This window comes from Electrona antarctica (assembly GCF_951216825.1).
Source record: "Electrona antarctica genome assembly, chromosome: 21".
Lineage (NCBI taxonomy): Eukaryota > Metazoa > Chordata > Actinopteri > Myctophiformes > Myctophidae > Electrona > Electrona antarctica.
In genome coordinates this window covers 26,490,989-26,517,381 of record NC_136802.1, presented here as the reverse complement: position 1 = coordinate 26,517,381, position 26,393 = coordinate 26,490,989, and the positions used below count along the sequence as shown (strand labels likewise).

General features: G+C 42.7%; 1 protein-coding gene and 1 long non-coding RNA gene across 2 annotated transcripts in view; one reads left to right on the top strand and one right to left on the bottom strand.

Annotated features, from left to right (window-relative positions):
• Window positions 1-1,169, top strand: part of LOC306914596 — a 65,788-nt gene extending 64,619 nt beyond the window's left edge. Inside the window, exon 2 of the long non-coding RNA XR_013788710.1 lies at window positions 1,118-1,169. This is a non-coding gene — a long non-coding RNA (uncharacterized lncRNA). The remainder of the gene's footprint in view (window positions 1-1,117) is intronic.
• On the bottom strand, window positions 701-25,168 carry plod3 (procollagen-lysine, 2-oxoglutarate 5-dioxygenase 3). The gene is made up of 19 exons (XM_079491700.1): window positions 24,977-25,168; window positions 19,168-19,259; window positions 18,612-18,748; window positions 14,690-14,853; window positions 14,334-14,446; window positions 13,532-13,595; window positions 11,837-11,934; window positions 10,977-11,078; window positions 9,769-9,900; window positions 9,348-9,469; window positions 8,845-8,949; window positions 7,946-8,071; window positions 7,342-7,483; window positions 6,652-6,765; window positions 6,272-6,343; window positions 5,123-5,227; window positions 4,318-4,464; window positions 3,909-4,034; window positions 701-3,457 (listed from the first exon to the last, which is right to left on the bottom strand). The coding sequence occupies exons 1-19, from the start codon at window positions 25,038-25,040 to the stop codon at window positions 3,302-3,304; spliced, it is 2,181 nt and encodes a 726-aa protein (XP_079347826.1). The 5' UTR covers window positions 25,041-25,168; the 3' UTR covers window positions 701-3,301.
• Between the last annotated feature and the right edge of the window lie 1,225 nt (window positions 25,169-26,393).

The following is a 26,393-nucleotide window of genomic DNA, read 5'->3' as shown; positions in this document are numbered from 1 at the left end:
GTGCTGGTTGTCTAGGCTAGGACCGGCTGCAGTTGCTTGGGTGCTGTAGATTCTGAGGATTTGGGATCGTTGGAGATGCCGTGTGCGTGGCTTGGTGTCTGAGGTTTAGAAGCTGGGATCTGCCGTTTATAATGAGCAAGGCTAGTGTCACGATGTCACCGCTGTGTATATCCATCTTTGGGGTTTCTACATTAATCTGATGTCAACGCTGGATATATCGCCGTTGTCTCCATATATGGGACTATAGGTTATCCCCATATATGGAGCTCTAAGTGAAAGCCTTCGTAACAGCCACCCCCAGATTTCCCATGGGAATCTGTACCATATCCAGAAGGCTTTCTTGATATGGTACGCATTGTGAGCTTGTAGATTGGCTATTTTCAAATGGCCAAAATGTATATAGGGCTGGAGTGGTTAATGGATGTTTTCTAATCAAAATTACAATCTCCAAAGTAACTAGTAACTAAAGTTTTCAAATAAATGTAGTGGAGTGAAAGTACAATATTTTGATCCAGAATAATAAGATAATATGTTTAAGTCATTGGGGCCCGCCATTTTTCATTAATCAGAATTAGCATGACATTAAAATAGCAGATCTCTTGTGAAGTAATAGTGTAAATGTCAAATAACATATACGTGAAGTCAGTTTCATGATAGCCTATGCATAAACTGACACAATTAAAAAACCCAAAACAACAGCTTTTACAGAAAACATATTTATTAAAGTTTGAATCCTTTTATTTGTTGAATCATCAAATAATTTAAAATCAGGTTTTTCATTTTGTACAAAAGACACTGACCGGTTCAGACACTGAATAGAAGATATAACAATGAAATAAAAAAAACACCAGGTTGTCAATCATGGCCACGTCACAGTCAACTACAATGATGAAAAATAGAACAATAAAAATACACAAATATAAAGTTCATCTTTCTTATATAATAATAATAATGTGATACTTTTTGGAGCAATGGGAGTGTGGTTATGGCACTGGTGGCAGGTTTGGGGACCACAAGAGTTGACCCTTACGGGTCCCCTGAGAGTGTAACACATGGAACCAAATGGACCCTTACGGGTCTGTAACTGAAGAGTGTGGAACCAAATGGACCCTTACAGTTCTGTAAACTCTTGAAAGTTACAGAGCTCTAAAGGTACCATATGAGCCTATGCCATGAACACCAAAATAAACCATGGCTATTGGTCGACCGTATATGACATCATCGTGGAACAATCATGACATCGCAGCTGTCATACTTCTATGTTGATTGACACACACTCATAAACACCAGGTATTCAATTTTAGACGATCAAATAAAAGACAGCGTTTTACTGATCAGCAGAGAGAAAAAAAACACTTAAAGGAACGAACAGAGTTGAAATGTTATCAAAGTGTTGTTGTGCACAACTAGCTCATCATTTTATCAATTAAACATGTATATGAGCTAGACCAGTGGTTCCTAAACTTTTTAGCGCGTGAAAACAGAAACTAGACCTTCTCCCAGGACCCAAATTTGTGAAAATGTCGCTTTGCGCCGTGTTGTGAGCTCGGCTATTTTCACTACTGCTTTTGTTCATTTGTTAATTTATGGAAAAAATCATTGAATTTTTGTTTAATTCATGAAAAGTTTAGCTTTTTTTTAGGGAATGTTTTTTGAAAACCCACAAATGGGTCACTGTTTGGGAACCAGTGATCTAGACCACGGACATAGACTTTGACCCGTAGGTGTTTTTGGGAGAGTCCTCCAGATGTTTTTGACCCATACGTATGTTGTTAAAATGAAAAAAAGTAATCTCGTTTTATTTAAACCACTAAAAGTCCTATATTTTCTTCACTAATCTCTACACAAAAGGCAGACGCAGCGGCACAAGCTCCGCAACACACCGTGAGCTTGTAGATCTAATGTTTTGACACGAGGTTGAAAGTGGTTCAAATGAGGACAAAAAAACATAATGTAATCGAGGTCAGAATAAAACTAAGGCACACAAAAACTGTAAATGAGGATTAAAGTTCTCAGTCATTTTAGGATAGAAACCAGCATGTCTTCTATGGAAGCAACACATTTAATTATCCATAATAAGACCAGAGTAAAACCTTTAAAGGTTTTTTAAGCCTATGTGTTTTGTACTCTGGTTATGGATAAATAAATCAGCAACATTTCTTTCAGTCAAGACATTTTATTCTGCTTTACAAATCCTGGGATTCAAACTTTTGACCTTTGACCTATAGGAAGAAAGCTCCTGCTATGTGTCCTCTATCCTATTCACAGGTAGGTTCATCAATCTGTCTGGCAGGTTGACCTGTCAATCAATCAATGTGATCAGAACTCCCATCAAACTGCAATGTGAAATGATATGTTTGTGGAAATGAAACTTCCTGATGTCGATCGATTTTAACACACGGAAACATGCACACACACTCGCAGACCCACACACACACACACACACACGTGGAGTTTTCATATATTGCATAGATCCACAGATCAATATAAATCATCGATATAAAGCTGTAGAATTCATACATAAGGCAGTAGGGTGCAGCCACACACACACACACACACACACACACACACACACACACACACACACACACACACACACACACACACACAGTGTTTGTGACAGGCCGTGTATCAAACTTGCGTGCGCGCGTGCGCGTGCGTGTGTCTGTGTGTGTGTAATATTACAAAGTTATCAATAACTTCTGTAACTCGGCCAAGAATAGATTTAAATAAATATAGTTTCAAGAGGAAAACGTAATAAAATGCATCAACTCTTTTGCTGCCACCGTGTGGCCACTGGTGCATTAGCACCAGCACATTGTGTGCTAATTAGCATTAGTACACAATGTCTATCTTTCACCAGAAACGGTAATAGTTTAATCGCCGTGAAAAACAAAATATAATCAGATCCGAACCTCAGATGTCTGATCAACACCACAGGCAGCGCCATAGTTTGTTAGAGAAAACAAGCGAGAGAAGAACGTAATTAGAACAGGACTCTATGGGATGCGCGCGCATGGTTCGTGCGGTCGGGGGTGAGCAAGGCGTTGCCTAGCAACGCCTTGCTCACTAAAAGGGCTACTTGGATACGGGCTAAAGGTTGATTTTCAGCTAAACCGTTTCATATTTGATAGAAAGGGAAATCAATCGATCTACGAGATAGTTGGCAGTCAAAGAATCTAAATGTAAGTTTGGCCAATTGTGTATGAGAGACACACACGCACACACACACACACGCACGCGCGCACACACACACACACACACACACACACACATACACACACTCGCACGCGCACACACTCTAGGGGTCAACGAAGGACACCATGATGTAGCGGGTGCCCTGGGTGGTGGGCAGACCCTCATGGTAGTGGGTCAGTCGTCCAGGGTGCATGAAGCTCCACCCCTTTCTGGGTGACTCCACATTACAGTCGTAACGCAGGAACCTACAGCCGCCTCCCTGTGGGGGGAGACAGGTGGAGAGATAGACAGGACAGGCAGACAGGTGGAGAGATAGACAGGTGGAGAGATAGACAGGTGGAGAGGCAGACAGGTGGACAGACAGACAGACAGACAAAAGATATATTAATACCTTCAATTCTACATGCATTACTAGCTAATTACCCTTCGCTAAACTCCACCCACAATGCCAATCCAAATAGCTATAGTAACCGTTGCTAAGCCGGGCAAGCTTCCGTCACCTCATAACTGTCTTAACCTTGGCCGGTTAAGACTGATATGAGGTTAGGGGACTTACGTGGCTGGTTAAAACTGATATGAGGTTAGGGGACATACGTGGCTGGTTAAGACTGAGGTTGGGTTAGGGTTAGAAAACACGACGTCACAGTGAGCTCCACAACTGTGTGTGCGTGCGTGCCTGCCTGCGTGCGTGCGCGTGCGTGTGTGCGTACCTGGTAGTCGATGTACTTGTTGTTCAGAGCGATGTTTATGGTGAACGTTGACGAGTCGTGGTGAGGTCGTAGAGACGGCTGCTCGTCTGGACGATACCGAACCACAAAGTTCATTATAGCCTGGGCCTGCACGGAGCGCAGCGGGGGAGGAGGGGGTTAATACTGTACACACATATGCAAGATGCAAGACACATGACAACTGTGCATATAGAACATACGCACACCAGTTTGTAGAGCTCTGAGACTTACTTTATTTTAAGGCAACAAATTGCAACGTTTCGACCGACTAGGTCTTCATCAGGCAAATATCAGACGCTCCTGACGCTCTCTCGTTCCACAGTGTGGACGCTACAGCGAGACATTATCTGTCTCCTGGTCTGTGTGCGTGCGTGTGTGTGTGTGTGTGTACCTTGGGGTAGTAACCAGGGTACATTTTTTCGGTCACAGGGACGACGTAGTCTTTGAGGAACTTGAGCCACTCCTTCTCGAAGCCGATCTGGTTCATGTGAATGTCGACGGTAGGCACGTTCTCATAGCCTCCGGCTAGACGCTCGTCCTGCACGCACACGCACACAAACACACACACACACACACACACACACACACACACACAGTGTCATTGATTGTAATGGCATTATGACAATACTAAACTGTTCATATCCATGATTATAGTTATAACTCCCACTTCATTAACCCATTCAGGATGGGAATCTCTTGTGCCGTTCTTGTTCCCTGTTCATTTTCCTAATAGACTTTTCAAAAAGTATTTAGTTAAAGACGTTTACGCCGTGGACAAAGCCAACTCGAGTTGTGACAAATCATGACAATAAACACAATGTTTTGGGCCGATCAAATAATTAGGAAAGAAAAAAAAGGCAGGTTTTGTTTTGTTTTTCTTCTTACAAATCATAGAATCACCCATTATTACAGAACTAGATACCACATATTATAGTACAACCCATACATCACATTAAAATCACAGCAACAACATCTACAAGCTCATAGCTTGTAGAGCTCAAAGCTCATAGCACGGCACCGAGTGCCGCGCTACGAGCTTGTAGGTCTGCTATTTTTGAAAAATCGTGAAAATGTGGCATGAATCTTTGAATATATATTCTTTCAGAGCGAACGTTAACGCAAATCTTTGCTTCTGGGGGGAGGGGGGTCCGCGGAACAACATATTTTCAGATGGGGGTCGGCGACCAAATACATACATTGTTGCGTCCACCAGACCATTCTCCATAGTCCTCCATGGTCTCCACCAGGTCGTCACACATCCTATCTGAGAAGGTTGGGAACCAGTACACATCTGGACAAGGCTGCGCACACACACACACACACACACACACACACACACACAATGTTGGTCAGACAGTTCTGGTCAGATAGACCAGGGGTGCGTTTGGAAATGCGCACTGGGAGTGCACTCGCCTATTAGTTTGCATTGCACAGTGTGCTATTTCCGAACGCGCCCCAGTTGTTCTCAACCTTGGGGTCGTGATCCCTTGGGGGTCGCGAGACATGGCCAAAGCATGTTCGGGGGTCCCCAGCCATGACCTTGATCTAATCATTAGTGAAACAATTAGTTCTTCTTTTCACTGTTTGTGCGGTCGAAACCCAGTCACTGATTGCCCCCCGTGAGGTATCATTGTCTGATACCTCATACTCTCAGCCAATCCACTGAAAAAAATCTGCCATTCATTTTTCCCATAGAGATTTACAAAAATATTTATATAAATTATTCTAAGCCTAGACTCAAGCCTTCCCAGGATGCTCATAAGTCATAACACTGTTGATTCTGTTAACCCATGTTGGTGTTTTGAGCATTATGTTATGCTTTAGCTATTGAAAAATAGCAGATCTACAAGCTCACGAGCTTGTAGGTCTGCTATTTTTTAAATCATGAAAACGTGGCGCAAATCTTTGCATATATATTCTTTATATAACGCTTTTAACTCAAATCTTTGTTTCTGAGGGGGGGGGGGGGGGGGGGGGGCCACATCTGAACGCCCGCAGCCAAATACAGATATTTCTGGGGGTCCTTGACATGAAAAGGGTTGAGCACCACTGACATAGAAACATTCATAAAAGTGTTAGGATTTAGAAGGCTTTTTTAAAATCAACATCAGTCCAAAATGTGTTAATAAAAAAAAATGTTTTCCCAGAATCAAAAGTGTTATGGTCATGACTCACCAGGATCCTGGATGGCTTAGAATAATTGATATAAATATTTTTGTAAATCTCTATGGGAAAAAAAAGAATGGCCGACTTTTCAGTGGAACCAGAAAACCACACCCACTGCTATGCCCCATTGGTTGAAGTCCAGACTGATATTGTGGTTTTATTATAGACGTTAGAATTACCTGTTCCACAAATGTAGTATTATCCTCGAAGATCTTGGTGTAGTTGATATTTATATATTTCTCCTTCCAGTCCTGCGCACACGCACACACACACACACACACACACACACACACACACACACACACACACACACACACACACACACACACACACACACACACACACACACACACACAGGCTATGAAGATAGACGAACAAACAGAAACAGCGAGTGTGTGTGTCGAAAAATATTTGTCTGTCGACTACCTGTTTTCACAGACGAAAACTAAATAAAGACTAGAGCTAAGATAAGAAGACTATGACTAACTATTAGGGCTGTCCCCGACTAAGGATTGATTAGTGTGTGTGTGTGTGAGTGTGTGAGTGCGTGCGTGCGTACCATAGGGTTGTCAAATATCTGCCACATGTCGGGGTGCAGTTTGGACGTGTTGTAGTTTGCAGACGAAACCAGACGACCAAACTCATCACGATTTGATACGAACATAAACACTCCCTGGAGAGAGAGAGAGAGAGACACAGAGAGAGAGAGAGAGACAGACAGACACAGACAGAGAGACAGACAGAGAGACAAATGTAAATCAGCATGGATTTGTTTTTTTTTAAGATATATTTTTTGTGGCTAAACTGGCTTTCGCCTTTATTTTATTTTCTATAGAGGGATAGGTATACAGTAGGCTGACAGGAAATGGGGGGGGGGGGGGGGGGGTGACAAGCAGTAAAGGCCGTCGGGATTGGGAGTCGAACCCGCGGCATACTGCCAGACTGGATTACCAGCCAAGGTGCCCAGACGGCTACGCCAGCCCCCCGGGCCATGGATTTGTTTTTGACATCCAATGTCGCCACAAGATCTTTGAATGTTATGAACTATATACAAACCACAGTTAACGTTTTCAAACATTACCGTTAAAATAATCTACTAACTGCAGCGTCGCACACACACACACACACACACACACACACACACACACACACACACACACACACACACACACACACACACACACACACACACACACACACACACACACACACACACACACACACACACACACACACACACACACAGTACCTGGTCTCGTACGGTCCGACAGAACACCATATCAGGGTCCATTCCCTCCTGCTCATACAGACTGACGTGCTTCAGTTTGGATCTCAACACACTGCCTTTGATCAGGTACACCTGGGTTATGTAGGGCACGTTCCATAGGCCGCTACGCAGAGAGAGAGAGAGAGAGAGAAAGAGGTTATTAATGTTATGCGATCTCATTTCAAAATTTGAGCAAGAACGGTGCAGCACTAGTTGGCTGTCTAATTCATTTTAGTGACTCCGTTTTGTGTTTTTGCTACAAGAGAGAGACTTTAAGAGAGGTTTAGGGTCAATCACTTTGAAGTTGTCCGTTTTAAAGCCACAGTAGTCGGCTGAACTTGGACAAAAGACAAATACATATTTTCATGGCAATTATGAGACTCGTGTGAGACTTGTGATCTCGATTCTTGTGATCTCGATTCTTGTGGAGAAAAAGAATCGCGATTCACATTTGAGCAAGAATGGTGCAGCGCTAGTTAAAACGGTTGCATATACAGGACAGGTAATGCACGGTTAGTAAGTTATTTCCAAGAGGTTTCCAGAAGTGCGTGCGTGCGTGCGTGCGTGCGTGCGTGCGTGCACTCACACTCTCTTGCCCTGGACGATGTCGATGTAATCCTCTGAACGCGAGTAGAACCCCTCTGGACTCAACGCTCCCCAGAAGTTGGACCACAGCTTACCATGTCTGGACAACATGGGGGCTATCACCGATCTGGTAGAGAGACATAGACATACACAGAGTGGGGGGGAGAGAGAGTATACATAGTACATCAGTACATACTTGTTGTCCTCGACTATAAGTGTGCTTAGTACATCAGTACATACTTATTCCCCTCGACTATAAGTGTGCTTAGTACATCAGTACATACTTATTCCCCTCGACTATAAGTGTGCTTAGTACATCAGTACATACTTGTTCTCCTCTATAAGTATGCATAGTACATCACTACATACTTGTTCTCCTCTATAAGTATGCGTAGTACATCAGTACATACTTGTTCCTCTATAAGTATGCATAGTACATCACTACATACTTGTTCTCCTCTATAAGTATGCAAAGTACATCAGTACATACTTGTTCTCCTCTATAAGTATGCATAGTACATCAGTATATTCTTGTTCTCCTCTATAAGTATGCATAGTACACCAGTACATACTTGTTCTCCTCTATAAGTATGCGGAGTACATCAGTACATACTTGTTCTCCTCTATAAGTATGCGGAGTACATCAGTACATACTTGTTCTCCTCTATAAGTATGCAGAGTACATTAGTACATACTTGTTCTCCTCTATAAGTATGCAGAGTACATCAGTACATACTTGTTCTCCTCTATAAGTATGCGTAGTACATCAGTACATACTTGTTCTCCTCTATAAGTATGCATAGTACACCAGTACATACTTGTTCTCCTCTATAAGTATGCATAGTACATCAGTACATTCTTGTTCTCCTCTATAAGTATGCATAGTACACCAGTACATACTTGTTCTCCTCTATAAGTATGCGTAGTACATCAGGGTTGATGAGAGCCACATCCGAGTCAATGCTGAAGTAGTAGTCACACTCTGGAGCCTTCTTACACGCCTCGCTGGAAGACATGCACGTACACACGCACACACACGCACACACACAATATAGAATTTGAGTGTCATATTAGTGTCTAGTGGTGTGATCTTCTAATACAGATGGTTCTTTGTTTTTTTCTTTACTCACACAGCCATAGTTCTGGCCTGGTCCTGGTTAAGTATATAGTAGTATTAATGGTAGTATTAATCAATTTTGGGCGGGAACCCCTTTTGGTGTTTTAAGCATTATGTTATACTTTAGCTATTGAAAAATAGCAGATCTACAAGCTGTTTGAGCACCACTGACATAGAAACATGGGTTTTTTCTGAAAACTGTCAGAATTTAGAAGGCATTTGTAGAATCGAGCTCAGGTCTAAATGGGTTAAGTAATATTAATGTATATATATATATTGTACTCACACAGCCATGGTTCTGGCCTGGTCCTGCTGGAGGTTCTCTTCAGGTCCGACCAGACGAGCATCAGGAAACAGAACCTTGTTTTTCTGCCAGAACGCCTCGATGTGTTTCTCATGATAAACAACCTGGAATATACAGATATTAGTACATTAAATGTACATTAAATACTGGAATACGCTTCAATGTGTTTCAACCTAAAATATGGCACACATGAATACATTATAGAATACATTGTACAATACATTAAATGCATCATATAATGCATTAAATACTCAAGGTGTTTTTCATGGTTAAACAACCTGAAATATAAATGTTGTAATACACATTAAATATACATTATATAATACATGAAAGGAGGACAGAATTGTGTGAGTTGGAAGAAATCGAAAATTATATTATTATAATGTGTGTGTGTGTATCGTACATTGTTGTGAATAAACAGACGTATTTTCTCCATGGGGTAGTTCAAGGTCGTCAGTCTGTTGAGGAATTCTTCCAGGAAGGCAGTCGGCTGCTCGATAAACACCGCTACGTGCACCACGGGCATGTCTTCATCCTGCGCACGCGCACGCGCACACGCACACGCACACACACACACACACACACACACACACACACACACACACACACACACACACACACACACACACACACACACACACGGCATTTAGCAGAAGCTAAACAAGGTAACACAAGCAGTGGCGTGCACAGACATTTAGAGGGGCAGGTGCTCAAGTGAAAAAAGGGAACCTTGTGCAGCGCGTGGAACCGGCCGGTTGCCTTCATAGTGTGAGATTTATAGATTTTGGGGCATAAATAATATATTAGAAGAATTTTGTAAATCAAGAATTGATCAATGTCACCGTGGTCCACATACTGTACACTGTACAAATTTTTTTCTGTACAGTGTACACTGTACAATTCTCCATTCATTGTCACTGGGAATTTAATTTGTGTAGGACAGAAATGTACACTAATAGCTGAATATAGGAGGGGCTAGCTCCCCTCGAAAATAAGCTGTACATTGAAACTATAAACACTATAGAGCGGTGCGGTCCCGCCCCCTTTCACGACGACGCCAGGCCCAGGAAATGATTCCCAATGCATTTTCCCCATAGACATTTCAAAAAGTATCTATTTAAAGAACCTTTTAAGCCAACTCGAGTCGTGACAAATCATGACAACAAACACAATATTTTGGACCAAACAAATAATTACAAAGAAGAAAAACAACAACAAAAAAGTGTTGTAACCTGCCGTTTTTTTCTTGTTTGTTCGGCCCAAAACATTGTGTTTATTGTCATGATTTGTCACGACAAGAGTTGGCTTTGTCCGCGGCGTAAACGTCTTTAAATAAATACTTTTTGAAAAGTCTATGAGGAAAATGAACGGGGGATTCTTTTCCGGTGTCTCTCGGGGGGGGGGGGGGGGGGGGACTGCGACGCTCTATAGGACGCCAGGTCAACAATGACCTTACACGCATGCACACGCACGAACGCACATGCGCACACACATGCGCACGCACGCAAAACAAGTTTTAGGATTTAGAAGACATTTGTAGAATCGTCCTCAGGTCTAAATGGGTTAAGAGCGTCTGATAAATGCCTATACATTGTGAATTGTTATACGTACATCATAGTTGTCCATGATCATGAGGTCGTCGTTGCAGATTCCACATCCGTTCTCGTGAGTCCATGCCGTAGGAACGTAGTTACCTAGGTAGTTTAACTGGAGCTGCACGCACACACGCACAATATGAAAACCATGCATCTGTCACTTGAACAACACTGGAATTACATGGAACCTGCAGCAGTAGGAGAGTAATTCATTGTATCTGTGTTGGAACGTTTGTTGTGGTTTCAGTGGTTGAGCTGCTAACAAACGTCCTCCTGCTGCTTAACGACCTCCTGCTGCTTAACGACTACAAATACACCTGTCTGTGACTCTGTGTGCTAGTGTAGCTTTGCATCTTTGTATCTTTTGAATCTGCCCCCCCATATGAACGCAGCATAACATTGTGGCAGATTTTTCATAAATCAGTGCTATTGAACACCCTTTACGTCTGTGTGTTGTTTTGAAAATATTGAACCAATGGAAAGTAGTAAAAAAAACGCTTTGGAGAAAACCTCTTAACTCCATTGGACCCTCAAACTGTCTGCTAAAGCAGCTAACTCCACCACCGCTTCCCCTCTCATGCAAGTAATTGACAATATATAAACTCACAACACCAACTTTGATGGGGCAGTATTGCTTTGAAAATATAAGGTTTTCTTAATTTCCTGTATAATGTATAATTTTCATTTCCTGAAAAATGAAGAATTTGGAGTTAAGAGGTTTCTTCCCGGCAGCAGAGATATAGTACATAGTAAAAGTACTCACTGTTTTACTTAAGTAAAAGTATCAATGCTGCAATATAGAAATACCCTGGCTGTTACAACTTACAAAGCACACTTTTTTATCGCGTAGAAGCACCAAAGTGTCGGCTTGCTTACCTTGGTGGGGCCGTTTCCGTGGATAACAACAGGAAGTGTGTCATAGGCCACGTTCCGCGCTCGAACCCTGGACTTCTCAAACTTTAACACCACCTCCTCTGGAGAGAGAGAGACATTATGAATGAATGAGAGAGAGGGAGAGAGAGATTATGAATGAATGAGAGAGAGGGAGAGAGAGAGAGAGACATTATGAATGAATGAGAGAGAGATTATGAATGAACAAGAGAGAGACAGAGAGAGATTATGAATGAATGAGAGAGGGAGAGAGACATTATGAATGAATGAGAGAAATTATGAATAAATGAGAGAGAGACAGAGAGATTATGAATGAATGAGAGAGGGAGAGAGAGACATTATGAATGAATGAGAGGGGGAGAGAGAGAGAGAGAGAGATTATGAATGAGAGAGAGAGAGAGAGAGAGAGAGAGAGAGAGACATTATGAATTAATGAGAGAGAGAGACATTATGAATGAAATGTAATAAATTGTGTGGCTTCATCTTGTAGAGATGTCATTCCACCAGTAGGTGGCAGTCATGGACTACTCCATAATGGAGTGTATACAGAAGCAACGATCCTATAATAAGACCACAATGTTTTCACCTCAGTGAATCCATCATTTTGACGTTTCCTGCCTTTTATTTCCATACAGTGAAGATTGGCATGAAGCAACAGGGGAGGGAGGACTGACAGGAACCCATCAGGCTGCTCTACCGGCTACTGAATGACAGGAACCCATCGGGCTGCTCTAACAGGAACCCATCAGGCTGCTCTACCAGCTACTGAATGACAGGAACCCATCAGGCTGCTCTACCGGCTACTGAATGACAGGAACCCATCAGGCTGCTCTACAGGCTACTGAATGACAGGAACCCATCAGGCTGCTCTACCGGCTACTGAATGACAGGAACCCATCAGGCTGCTCTACCGGCTACTGAATGACAGGAACCCATCAGGCTGCTCTACTGGCTACTGAATGACAGGAACCCATCAGGCTGCTCTACTGGCTACTGAATGACAGGAACCCATCAGGCTGCTCTACCGGCTACTGAATGACAGGAACCCATCAGGCTGCTCTACCGGCTACTGAATGACAGGAACCCATCAGGCTGCTCTACCGGCTACTGAATGACAGGAACCCATCAGGCTGCTCTACTGGCTACTGCAGTGGTTCCCAAACCTTTTCATGTCAAGGACCCCCACATTGACACTAATCAGCCCACGGACCCCCCATTTGAAAAGGTATTCCAGGGACCCCCCATAAGAGAAGATTTGTATGGCTCTAGCAGTGATTCTCAACCTGTTTAATTTCAAGGACCCCCAGTTTGACATGCATTAGTCTACGGACCCCCCATTTAATGGCAATTTCTATCTCTGGGACCCCCAATTTATATTGTAAAATCGATGTTAATTTAACTCTGAGAGTGTACAAATGGAACCAAATGGACCCGTTAAGGTCCAGTTGGTTGCAAACTATCATTTAGCTGGGGACCCCCTGGAACTCCCTCAAGGACCCCTGGGGGTCCCCGGACCCCACTTTAAGAACCACTGGGCTACTCTCCCTCTGAGTGTTACACATAACCATGAACAGTCCCACTACCTGGGGAAATGGATACAGGATACAGTGGTGGAAAACAGTACTCAAGAATTGATTTAGTAAAAGTCCAGAATTCTAAATTTGTGCGTGCGTGACTCACCAATGGCTCCATTGAGGTTCTGGAAGATTCTCGATCGATGGTCCAGAGTCATGTTGTACTTGGTCTGAGGACAGAAAATCAATCAATCAATCAATCAACTTATCTGCTGACTGGGCAATCAGTCAATCACTGGTGATGTGATCAACACATTGTATGTAATGATCAGGATGTTTTGACAGGTCTGTCAGCAGAAACCACAGTAGCACTTGGCTATATTGATTTTCTAATCTCGACGACCTTACAGGTGGCTAAACTTATGTCATTTAGAGCAGTGGTTCTCAAACTTTTTCATGTCAAGGACCCCCGAAATGACACTCATTAGCCCATTTGAAAATATATGCCAATGACCCCCATAAGAGAAGATTTGTATGGCTCTAGCAGTGATTTCCAACCATTTTCATTTCAATGGCCCCCAGTTTGACCTGAATTAGGCTACGTCCCACACCCCCCTCCCTTTTCTTTCTTTTTGGTGATGCAAGAAAGATGAAATGTATCCAATATAGCGCCGTCCATGCATGGCAGCTGTGGTAACTGCACTACTGAAACAAATTCCTAACATGTTTACATGTATGGCTAATAAAGGCTTCTGATTCTGAGATAGCATTTCACATGTAGACATAGCACTCTATAGTGTTTCATTATATAGATATTCTATGGAGCTGGCCTGTTCTGACATTCCATATGTTGACTACGTTCTTAGTTTACTTTAGGTCCTTGTGTTGTTGTTGCTTACTGTAAATCACTCTGGATTAAGAGCGTCTGCTAAAATGCATACATTGTAAATTGTAGTAGTAATACTAACCCGTTGGGCCTTATCGAGGTAGATCTTGGTATAAAACAGTTGGTCGTCATCGTTGTCTTTCTGTTTCCACTGCTGAACCAAATTACTTAGTTCTGGAGCGTAGCCTATGAAACCTACACACGCACACACGCACGCGCACACACAGGCACAAAATACATGAATAAGATACTGTTCTATTTGCAAAGACAAATACGTCTGTGCTTGTGTGTGTGTAGTCCGGGTCCATTTGGTTTCATTTGTACACTCTCAGAGTTACAGACCCATAAGGGTCCATTTTGGTTCCAAACTATCATCAACATACAAACATCCCTCAAGGACCACTGGGGGTCCCCGGAACCCCACTATAGGGTACATACCTCCAGAGTTGAGGTATCTCTTCCCAGTGTGCACCACAGGGTATTTGGTGGCCAGCCTCTGGTCGGGCCAGCAGAAACCCTCTGCACTGAACACCATCTTATGTCCAAACCTGGAGAACTTGTGTAGCATCTCCTCTGGACCGGCAGCTAGGATCACATCATAACTAAAAAACACACACACACACACACACACACACACACACACACACACACACACACACACACACACACACACACACACACACACACACACACACACACACACACACACACACACACACACACACACACACACACACACACACACACACACACACACACACACACACACACACACACACACACACACACACACACACACACACACACGGTTAGAGCAGGGACAGACAATACGATACAGTATAAATAATGTTTGTGTACATTTTTCTATGAAAGGAACTTCCAGCAATTATTCTGTAACTGATGCAAGATTACATGAGAGAGACAGAGATATACAGTATATATATAGAGAGAGAGATTACACGAGAGAGAGACATAGGGATAGAGAGAGAGAGCGAGAGACAGATTACACAAGAGAGAGACACATAGAGAGGGAGTAGAGAGGGGGGGAGAGAGAGAGAGAGAGAGACACACTAGTGCTTATAAACCCTTGATACACCCATAGAAACACACGCAAATACAACCAGTTATAACGATACATAACAATTTGCGATTTAGCCATTTATCAGAGGCTCATAATCCAGAGCGATTTACAGTAAGCAAGAACAACACATGGTGGTGGTGATACATCAAATACATAGAAATAGTCACCAAGGATCATAAGGAAGCTAAGAACGTAGCATCTGTCTAACAATAGAACATCTGTACATGTACAGTAGGAGTATACACTATAGCAGGGTTCCCCAATATGCGGCCCGCGGGCCATTTGCGGGCCAAAAAAAATGGTGCATTTATATAGCGCCTTTATCCAAGCAAGGCGCTTTACATAGATTGTGCAGCATTACATTCACCCATTCACACACACATTCACACACCGATGGCAGCAGAAACCATGCAAGGCACCAATCACCAAAATTTGACTGAGGGACTGCCATTGGATTTTTTGGAATTTTCGTTTTTTTTTTTATGTCATATGAAAGCAGGGAATCATAGCTTCAAATTGACATATTGGTTGTTCCGTTTGACCCACCAGTTTTGGAGCTTATAGAGTAATGTCTTGCAGAGAAACAGCGAGTTGAGAAAACAGGCTTGAAAGGTTCACTTCTGTGGTCTCTAACATTACACCTAGCTACATGTTTAAGCATTTATTTCATATTTACATGTCGATTTCAGCTCTGACACTTATTCCAGACATGCTCTAGTATATGAAGAGTCTGCCTGTGCTATTAACTCATTTTGAAAAAAAGGGGGGGGAAAACGTTTTTCTCCTCTGGTGAAAAGCTAGAATTTGCGCGATGGCAGGCTCTTGTTTCCATCGGGGTCCTTCATAGTCAATTCATCATACAGTTCTACTTCTAAGATCTGAGTACTTGTTCCACCACTGAGCAACTAATGTCAACTCTTGGGACAAATGTCGTTTAGTGAGGCCTCAAAACCTCAGTTAATTAAAGTATTCAGTATTCAGTGAGTGCTAAATCAATCCTGACATGCTGTATTCCAGCTAACAGTCCACTGGCAGAATGTGAGGCATTCACAATGTACCTGCCTCTGGCTATTGAGGTTGGTCCGTTTTCAGCGGTGCCAGAAGAGAATAGATCATGTAATGTTTAAGTAATGTATGTGACCTAAATTATATGGAAAATTAATTTCATACTGTGTACAAAGAAGCTAACGCACACCAAATTGGCACTCTGGCTATTGGCGTGTGCGGTCACCCTCTTGTTTTTTCAAGATTTACTCTACAGAAAATTAATTTCACGTTATGTTTTATTGTTCCTTGTATGATGATTTGAGGGTTTCACTATTTGAGGCAATGCAACAACAACAAAAAAATCCTGATCTATTCTGGGAAGATGATGGTCAGAAGTTAGACTGGTTATTTTAATAATGAAGTATTTAGGACAGCCCAGTTTGTTTCTAGAGCCTGCAGGAGTAGAAGACAATCCCAGCTCTTCAAGTAGGTACATGTGTCTCCTGTCACAGGCCTAATGGTGTATTTTATTTTATTTCAGTTTTTAATTTAAATTTTAAATTTTATATATTATGTAATCTGGCTTGTAAGGATCCGGGATGTATTAGTCAGTTTGGTATTCACTTGATCATTATTTGCAAACCGTCATGTCGGTTTATTGTCATCGTTTATGCAAACTGTAAAAAGTGTCCTGTAAGTCCATATTGGGCTGGGCTTCTTCGGAAGCATTGACACTTAAATAAAGAATCAATCAATCAATCAAAACCATGTACAAAGACAGTGGAAGAGGTGATTGTTTAGCAATGTTCTGCACAATCCCACCGAATAGGCAGGCATGTACAACTGTATAAGTACAGCATGTAGGCTACAGTGCACGAATGGATCAATTCAAATGAACATTAATGAACAAAACAGGGTGCTTACAAACCCTTGATAACGGCCATGGAAACACACGCACGCATGCACGCACACTGATGCAAGATTACATGAGAGAGAGAGAGAGAGAGAGAGAGAGAGAGAGAGACACTGATGCAAGATTACATGAGAGAGAGAGAGAGAGACACTGATGCAAGATTACATAACATGAGAGAGAGAGAGAGAGAGAGAGACAAACAGACAGACAGTACAGTGGTCTGTCATTATTGTGTCTGTGTGTGTGCGCGCACGCGTGCGTGTGTCTGCGTGCGTGCTTGCGTGTGTGCACGTGTGTGTGGTCACCGTTGGTTCAACCACAGTCATAGTAGCTCTGAATAGAGCACCGAAGTCTGAATGGGTGAACCAGTAGGATCCAGCCAGAAGTCACACAGGCTGTGGGGCTATCGGTTTCTATCTGGCTCGCTTTACAGTAGCTCTCGCTCACTCGGCGGTGCCTCACGTGGCTCAAGTTAGCTTGAAGACCACACGCCTCAGTCACGGTTTAAAAACTAGAGGCCGAAAGTCCCTGCCAAAGCGGGGCAGAAAACTGAAATAGGGTGCACACACAGACTCAACAGCTACAGTCACGAGTGTGTGTGTGTGTGTGTGTGTGTGTGTGTGTGTGTGTGTGTGTGTGTGTGTGTGTGAGAATGGGGTCATGGCGACCGGTATTACATCGGACCAACGTATGTGCCCCGTGTGAATGAGGTTATAATGTGTCTATGTAGACCATGCAGGGTGTGTGTGTGTGTGTGTGTGTGTGTGTGTGTGGTCATAGTGTCTATGTAGACCAGGGTGTGTCCGTGGTGTGCACAGCCCACCCTTGTGGTGTTTTGTGTGTTTATTAGGACAGGTGTGTCGTGTTTCTCAATGGGGGGGGGGGATAAAAGAGAGAAAGAAAGTGAAAACAAAGAGAAAGAAAAGAGACATAGAAAGATGATATCTGTCTAGTGGACGTGAGGACTCGTTTCCTGGAGTCCAATATCCAGTCCAATATCCAGCTTTTGGGTGTGTGGCCACAAACTTTGTCCTACACAAACATTAAATTCCCATTGACAATAAATTGATAATTTGTGTCATTGTGTCTGAGCAAATAGACAGTTTCTATATACGTCATGATGATGTACGATGATAAGAGCGCCCCTCTCACTTCACACAGGTGTGATTTTTTTTTAAGTCAATTTAGTCAATCGTGCCAATTAATTCTTCCCCACACAGACATCTGTGTCCCCATGGACTCCCCACGTGTCCCCATGGACTCCCCACGTGTCCCCATGGACTCCCCACGTGTAGGACATCGAAACATTCAATTTCGAGTAGACCTATATCATTAAAATAATTCCAAAACAAAGTAGCCCTAATAGCAATGTGACCCACCTGTCTACAAACAGGATGACCATGTCCTTGTCGTCAGAGTGTTTGAGCAGTTCTTTCTTCAGCCAGCGAACCTTCTGTCCTCCACCGACCGTTTTGGCCACATCCCCCCCCTTCCACTCCTCGCCTAGACCCAGCACCTGCACAGACGCACACACACACACACAGTTATTAAATGTCAGTCACTTCTATGGGATGCACCGAATGGGAAAGTCTTGGCCGAAACCGAATACTGAATATGATCTTTTTTTTTTATCAGTTTTTGTACCATTGCTCTCATGGCTGTACCATTGTTGTATGTAGAGCTACATGATAATGGCAAAAGACATGATTACATTTTGATCACGTCATCACAACAAAATAGTATAGGTTACGAAAGGTAACACCCTGTTCTTTGACTATTCGGTTTTCGGCTCTAAAATTATAAATAAATAAATTAAGACATTAACCGACACTTATTTGTCTGAAATCTCAACTCTTCAGACTCGCACGTAGCACTTGCCCTGTGTGTGTGTGTGTGTGTGTGTGTGTGTGTGTGTGTGTGTGTGTGTGTGTGTACCTTCACAGTGTAGTTGAACTCGCTGGCGGTCCTCATGAATCTGACATAGCCGTCAGTCTCCTCTGTTGCTGCAGTGATGACGAGCAGCTTATCTACACGCACGCACGCACACACACACACACACACAGTTCTCATTAATCACATGTCATCAATCAGATGTTTATACATGAAATCGTATCGATCAGGTCAAAGTTTTGTCCGACATACTAACAGACTGACCGACAGGCATTAGTCCGACACCATACTACCACCGCAACCCCCAACCTCACAGTCTCCACACTGCACACAACCCCCCACTAACCAACACCCCCCCCCCCCACACACACACACACACAGACAAACATTCCAACATGTGTCTCATCCCGTTGCTACTGTTGTCTGTCTGTCTGTTGATGAAAAGGTTGATATGCGTGTGTAATCAGACCCTTTTAGACCAACTACAGTTATCTTGTCACTCAAAACTCAGACCTTTAGTGATTATATTATCAGCTCTAAACTCCATCTGTAATCTCTAACAGATCTTTAGTAAATTACTCTAAAAAGTAACCTTTATCCCATTCTGGGCAGGAACCCCTTTTGGTGTTTGAAGCATTAGGTTATACATTAGCTATTGAAAAATAGCAGATCTACAAGCTCATAGCGCGGCACCGAGTGCTGCGCTACGAGCTTGTAGGTCTGCTATTTTTTATCGTGAAAATGCGGCGCATTTTTGGAGGTCCTTGACATGAAATATCAGAATATTGTCAGAATTTAGAAGACTTTTTTTTTTAATTTCAGCATAAATGGGTTAAACTAGTTACAGATATCTTGTCACTACTCTAAACTGTCTCTGTGTCTTTCCTCTGTATGTGTACTATATCTGCTGTGCTGCCTCTGGCGACTGGATTCACCCACAGGATCAATAATAATGATCTATCAATGTACTGTTATGTCCAAGTCCTCAGACGGCCAGCCCTGATTGGATAGATATCAGTCCCATGGCTGTAGACAAGATGATGGTTTTGAGACAGTGGGTTAGATAACCTTTAACCCCAGTTAACCTTTGACCCTGGCCTCTTTTATCGGCCCCGTTTTCCGCACGGTTCTCTGAGCGGCCGGCGGAGGAGACTGTCAAGACGAGAAGTGTTACGTTCAGCGGTTAGCGACATTACCCGACATCGGCTAGCTGCGGGAGTCTGTAGTAGGCACATAGGCGCACGTGTGCCTGTGTGTGGCCTAGTCCAGTGTTGTTTTTGTCGACTAAAACTAAGACGAAAAATGTTGCTTTCACTGAGGAAAACTGAATGTAAACTACATGAAAACTAAGCTATGATAACTAAGACTAAAGATACTGACGATTTCGTCAACAAATAAAAACTAGACTAAAATGTTAAGAAGGGACTAGTGGACAAGAGATCCAGTATAAGTAATTTTACACTTGGTTGCATGCTGAAAAAAGCAGATCTACAAGCTCACAACACGTCGGCTATTTTCAGCAAGTGAAAAAAGTCATTACGACGGCATCAAGGCCCGCCAAAACACATTTTAGTCGACTATATCAACTGTAGATTTAGTCGACTAAAATCTTATATTTAGTCGACTAAAACTAGACTAACACTAAAACATTCCAGGTGACTAAAATGTGACTAAAACTAAAATGAAAATCTAAATTTGCTGCCAAAAACAACACTGGCCTAGTCACTATAGGCTACAGCCTACTTATCCAGGTCACACATGGAGCATTGATATGCACGAGTTGCGTCCGCAGCTTTCGTAGCTTGGTCAAACTAAAAGGTGCGAATGGGGCAGGCTATGTATCCATTGTTGTCGGAGCCTAGGAACCCATTTAGTTTTTTTCTCACCTCCGTCTTGCCTCTAGCCTAGCCTAGAGCAACATTGACTGGGCTGCCCACAACAGATGCTATAGTCCGCTATACGCTTCTGTAAGGGGACGCGTCTCGCACCATGAACCGCACCGTGCCATATACCTGCAAGTGCGCATGAAACATGTGTTGGTGGTATCACACCGTGGTACTGCGTTCTACGAGCATGACACCACTGTGTATATACAGTATATATACTGTATATATATATATATATATCTATCATATATGAGCCCATCCCTAGCCTCAGGGCTGTATGTCAGGACTCACAAGGAATGTAACCTTTGAGGAGCATTCCTCCGATTCTCACAGAACTACCCTTGTTGTGTCCTCACCTGGCCTCTCACACACCCCCCCACTGACCCCTGTGTGTGTGCGTGTGTGCGTGCGTGCACGTGTATGTGTGCGCAGCTAAGAATATAACCATTCACTGTATTGCAGAAGTTAGAGAGGAAGGAAGAGAGACTGAGAGACAGACAGAGAGAGAGACAGACAGACAGACAGACAGAGAGAGACAGACAGACAGAGAGAGATACAGAGAGAGAGAGAGACACAGAGAGAGAGAGACAGAGAGAGAGAGACAGACAGACAGACAGACAGGTCTCAAAATGTTCCAATCAGTGATTGAACCTATTGCAATATATGGCAGTGAAGTTTGGGGTCCTCTCACAAAAAATGATTTTGGCAAATGGGAAAAACATCCAATCGAAATCCTGCATGCAGAGTTTTGTAAGAGAATCCTCCGGGTTCAGAGAAAGACTCCTAACAATGCATGCAGAGCAACACACACACACACACACACACACACACACACACACACACACACACACACACACACACACACACACACACACACACACACACACACACACACACACACACACACACACACACACACACACACACACACACACACACACACACACACACACACACACACACACACACACACACACACACACACACACACACACACAGTGTGTGAAGCCCAAAACACACACAGATGTAATCTATATAGTAAACAACATGTGTATTCTAGATCCTCTGCTTACCCAGCTGTCTGTCTGTCTGTCTGTCTGTCTGTCTGTAGAATCCATCTACAACAGTAATCTAACCATCCATCTACAACCCCCATGAATTAAATTCAAAAATGTAATTAAATTAAAAAAAATGTAAGAAATTCCATAAATAAGAAAAACAAACGTTTAAGAAGTAGTGAAAATAACTGATCTACAAGCTCACAAATGCGGCATGAAGTGACGTGTAGATCTGCTATTTTCACTAGTGTGGGTGCCAGGCAAACGTCTTAATATCTCTTTTGGGTTACGGGCTAAAAGGTTTGGGAAGCGCTGAGTCAGCGCTGAGTCGCCGCTGACCTACTGTATCTACCTACCTATCTCCATCATGGATTTGCTTCGTGAACGAAGATCTAGGGAGGCGGATAAATATTTGTATGATGGGGATCTACAAAGACCTATTTTCACAGAGCTGGCGTAGATGTGGAAAACGATTCAGGAATAAGGTTAGATTTAGACATAGTTTTAATGAGGATACGTTTAGGAATAAGGTTAGGTTTAGACAGTTTTACTGAGGTTACATATAGGAATAAGGTTAGGTTTAGGCATAGTTTTAATGAGGATACGTTTAGGAATAAGGTTAGGTTTAGGCATAGTTTTACTGAGGTTAGATTTAGGAATAAGGTTAGGTTTAGACATAGTTTTACTGAGGTTAGATTTAGGAATAAGGTTAGGTTTAACATTTAAGCATAGTTTACGGTTGAATATACACAATATGTAGTGGTGGTCCCTGCTGCTCATCTGTCTCTCAGCTAAAGGGGTCCCTGCTTCATCTCTCTCAGCTAAGGGGTCCCTGCTTTATGTCTCTCAGCTAAGGGGTCCATCTCTCTCTCAGCTAAGGGGTCCCTGCTTCATCTCTCTCAGCTAAGGGGTCCCTGCTTTATGTCTCTCAGCTAAGGGGTCCATCTCTCTCTCAGCTAAGGGGTCCCTGCTTCATCTCTCTCAGCTAAAGGGTCCCTGCTTCATCTCTCTCTCTCGGGGTCCCTGCTTCATCTTTCTCTCAGCTAAGGGGTCCCCGTTTCATCTGTCTCTCAGCTAAGGGGTCCCTGCTTCATCTCTCTCTCAGCTAAGGGGTCCCTGCTTCATCTCTCTCTCAGCTAAGGGGTCCCTGCTTCATCTCTCTCTCAGCTAAGGGGTCCCTGCTTCATATCTCTCTCAGCTAAGCGGTATTTTCTCCTGCATTACAACAGTAAAGCTAAGATAAAGGCTTCAGTATTTGCATCAAACATAATAACTACAATACAAACTTCTCGTTAAAATTGTGTATGTATATATATATATATATATATATATATATATATATAAAACCCGGTGACTATTCGGTTTCGGTGCATCCCAAAATATCTGTGATTAGACAAAGCTGATTGTGATCTTCAATCAATCAGTGTTTTGTTTTTGAGTCCTCGCTTGGTTTTAACGATAAATGAATAATACACACATTACCATTCCTGACTCAACACAGTGACGTGACAATAAAGTATAACACACAATTATAAACTAACGGCATCAAACAAGCAGTGACAAATATCCTGTGCGTAAACAAAACATAGCGATACAAGACGTCATAAGCCATAACTGCATTAAATATGCATTGAAATGACAACTGTATCAAAACGCAGGCAATATATTGAAAACATGTACTAAACACGTTAAGACATGTGGTTTTCAACCAGTGGTCCTTTAGGGCAGTGGTTCCCAAACTCTTTCATGTCAAGGACCCCCAAATTGACATTTATTAGCCCGCGGACCCCCATTTGAAAACATATGACAAGGACCCCCATAAGAGAAGATAGTTACGGCTCTAGCAGTGATTCTCAAACAGTTTAATTTCACAGACCACCAGTTTGACATGCATTAGTGTACGGACCCCCATTTAATGGCATTTCTGTCTCTGGGACCCCCAATTTATATTGTAAAATCAATGTTATTTTAACTCTGGAACCAAATGGACCCACACTCTGAGTTACAGACCCAGGGTCCATTTGATTCCAAACTATAATTTAGCTGGGTACCCCCTGGAAGTCCCTCAAGGACCCCTGGGGGTCCCCGGACCCCACTTTGGGAACCACTGCTTTAGGGGGTTCCAGGTGGTCCCCCCAGATAAATGAACCTTCATTTAACCAGTAAAAAACCACATTGAGACAAAAATCTTGGTAACCAAATGGACCCTTTAACTCTTGAGTGCAACATGAAACCAAATGGTCCATTTGCTTTCATTTTACGCTCTCAAGAGATACATAAAGAATTATAAAAAATCTGCATTACTTAATTCACAAGAAGTCTACACAATTAGAGAATGTAGAAGAATTGTTATTTTGATCAACGTTTGGCCCGTTATCTCTCCTAATGGTACCAACATCAACACAGCATGGAATTGTGGACAAAATCTTATCCAACGACAACTAGATAGATATTCTAATAGTTGTGTCTGAGCTGAGAGGCTAAATGTCATCGAATGGTGGTCCGTAGCTCAAAAAATGACGAATACATAATGGACCTGATATGAAAAAAGGTTGAAAACCACTGATAAAAAGCCACATGATTATTCTCTGTAGACAAGCTTTAAAGCTGGACAAAATCTAATCCAAACGACAAGCAACAACATATTCTACTGTTTTTGGGGGGGTCTGAGAGTCTAAATCTCATCAAATGGTGGTCCATGGCTCAAATGCTGAATAAATAATGGACCTTTGACATGAAAAGGGTTGAAAAAACCCACTGATTCAAAGCCAATTATTAATTAAAACATGTAATAAACATGTTACATGCATGTTTATCCCAGTAGTGTGTAGTGTGTGGAGGTCCAAGACAGACCAGCGGCTCGCTGCTCGCTGTCTGCCCGGGCCAGGGAGCGCCGTGAGGCGGTCTTACCTGCAGAGACCTGCCGCTGGTCGGAGCTCCAGACGCACAACAGCAGCACACACAACAACAACATTATTATAATTAGTATAAATGTGTTCTTAAACTACATTCAACTTCTCTCTACGTGTGTGTGCGTGTGTGTGTCTGTGTGTGTCACGACTCCATGTGTGTGTGTGTGTGTGTAGTTGGTTGTGTTCTCGTCCCAAGTATCGCGGTGTATGAAATGTGATGGAGAGATTTTTCGAGTAGTTTCCACCCCGAAGCCGCGCCCCGTTCCGCCCCCCCTCGACCAATGGGATTCCCGGGATCCTCCCCCTCCGGCCGCGGCTCGACCAATCAGAGGCTGGACAACTGGAATGCAGTGATTTTTCTTTTGGTCTCAGAAAGTTCCTGAAAGTTTTCTGGTGAATCCGCTGCCACGTCTGAGGGTAGAGAGACATAGAGATTGCACTGAGAGAGAGAGAGAGAGAGAGAGAGAGAGAGAGAGCGGGAGGGAGGGAGGGAGAGAGAGAGAGAGAGAGGTTCTTTGATTGATTGATTTAAATATTTATTAACAGTTTGCAGAATTACAGTACATTTCAATCACAAACTCAATACAAAGACTGTTAACTGTGAGTGGACGACCCAATTAAGCATTACACTTGTTTACAAGAGGGTCCACCATGTTCAATTCATCAAAACATTTAGAGACGTACAGATAGACACTACTATATAGTCAAAGAACAGAACAGGAATTCATCATAAAGGAGGTAAAAAGGGAAAAGAAACATATACAGTGAGGGGAAAAGGGGGGGGGGGGCGGTGGGGGGATTCAGATTTTACGGGGGCCAGTTTCGAATTGCCAACCAGTGGCCCAGGTGGTTCCAGGTGGTCCTCAGCTAAATGATGGAGAGAGTTAGTATAGGTAACCAAATGGACCCTTTGGTCCCTTTATATAGATCTTTAACTCTTGAGAGTATAAAATGAATGTTAAGTAAATGCAAAAACATTGAAGTACTGCTGTCAACTTTCAAAAGTCTATACCAAGTCTAGTCTATACCAAGCTTAACCTCTCCTATATGGACTCTCTGACAGAAAATGCACAATCTTTTTATAGTTTCACAAGATATTATTACTCTCGCGCACGGACGCACACGTGCGCGCACACACAGAGAGAGAGAGAGAGAGAGATAGAGAAAAGGAGCAGCACAACTATCAATAAAGTTACAGTTTTAATACTGTGAATTGTGTTGTATTTTGTGTTTGTTTATTCCATATACACTGAATAATTTTGTATTTTATTACATATTTCTTTCTTTCTTTATTCCATCTTAATTCGTTCCACATATATATAGCCTGGCTGCTTGAAACGTTGTTCAAACTGCAACGTAACGTTGCCAAACCAAAAGCAATTACAATCAAAACAAAATGATGTATGTACAGTTGA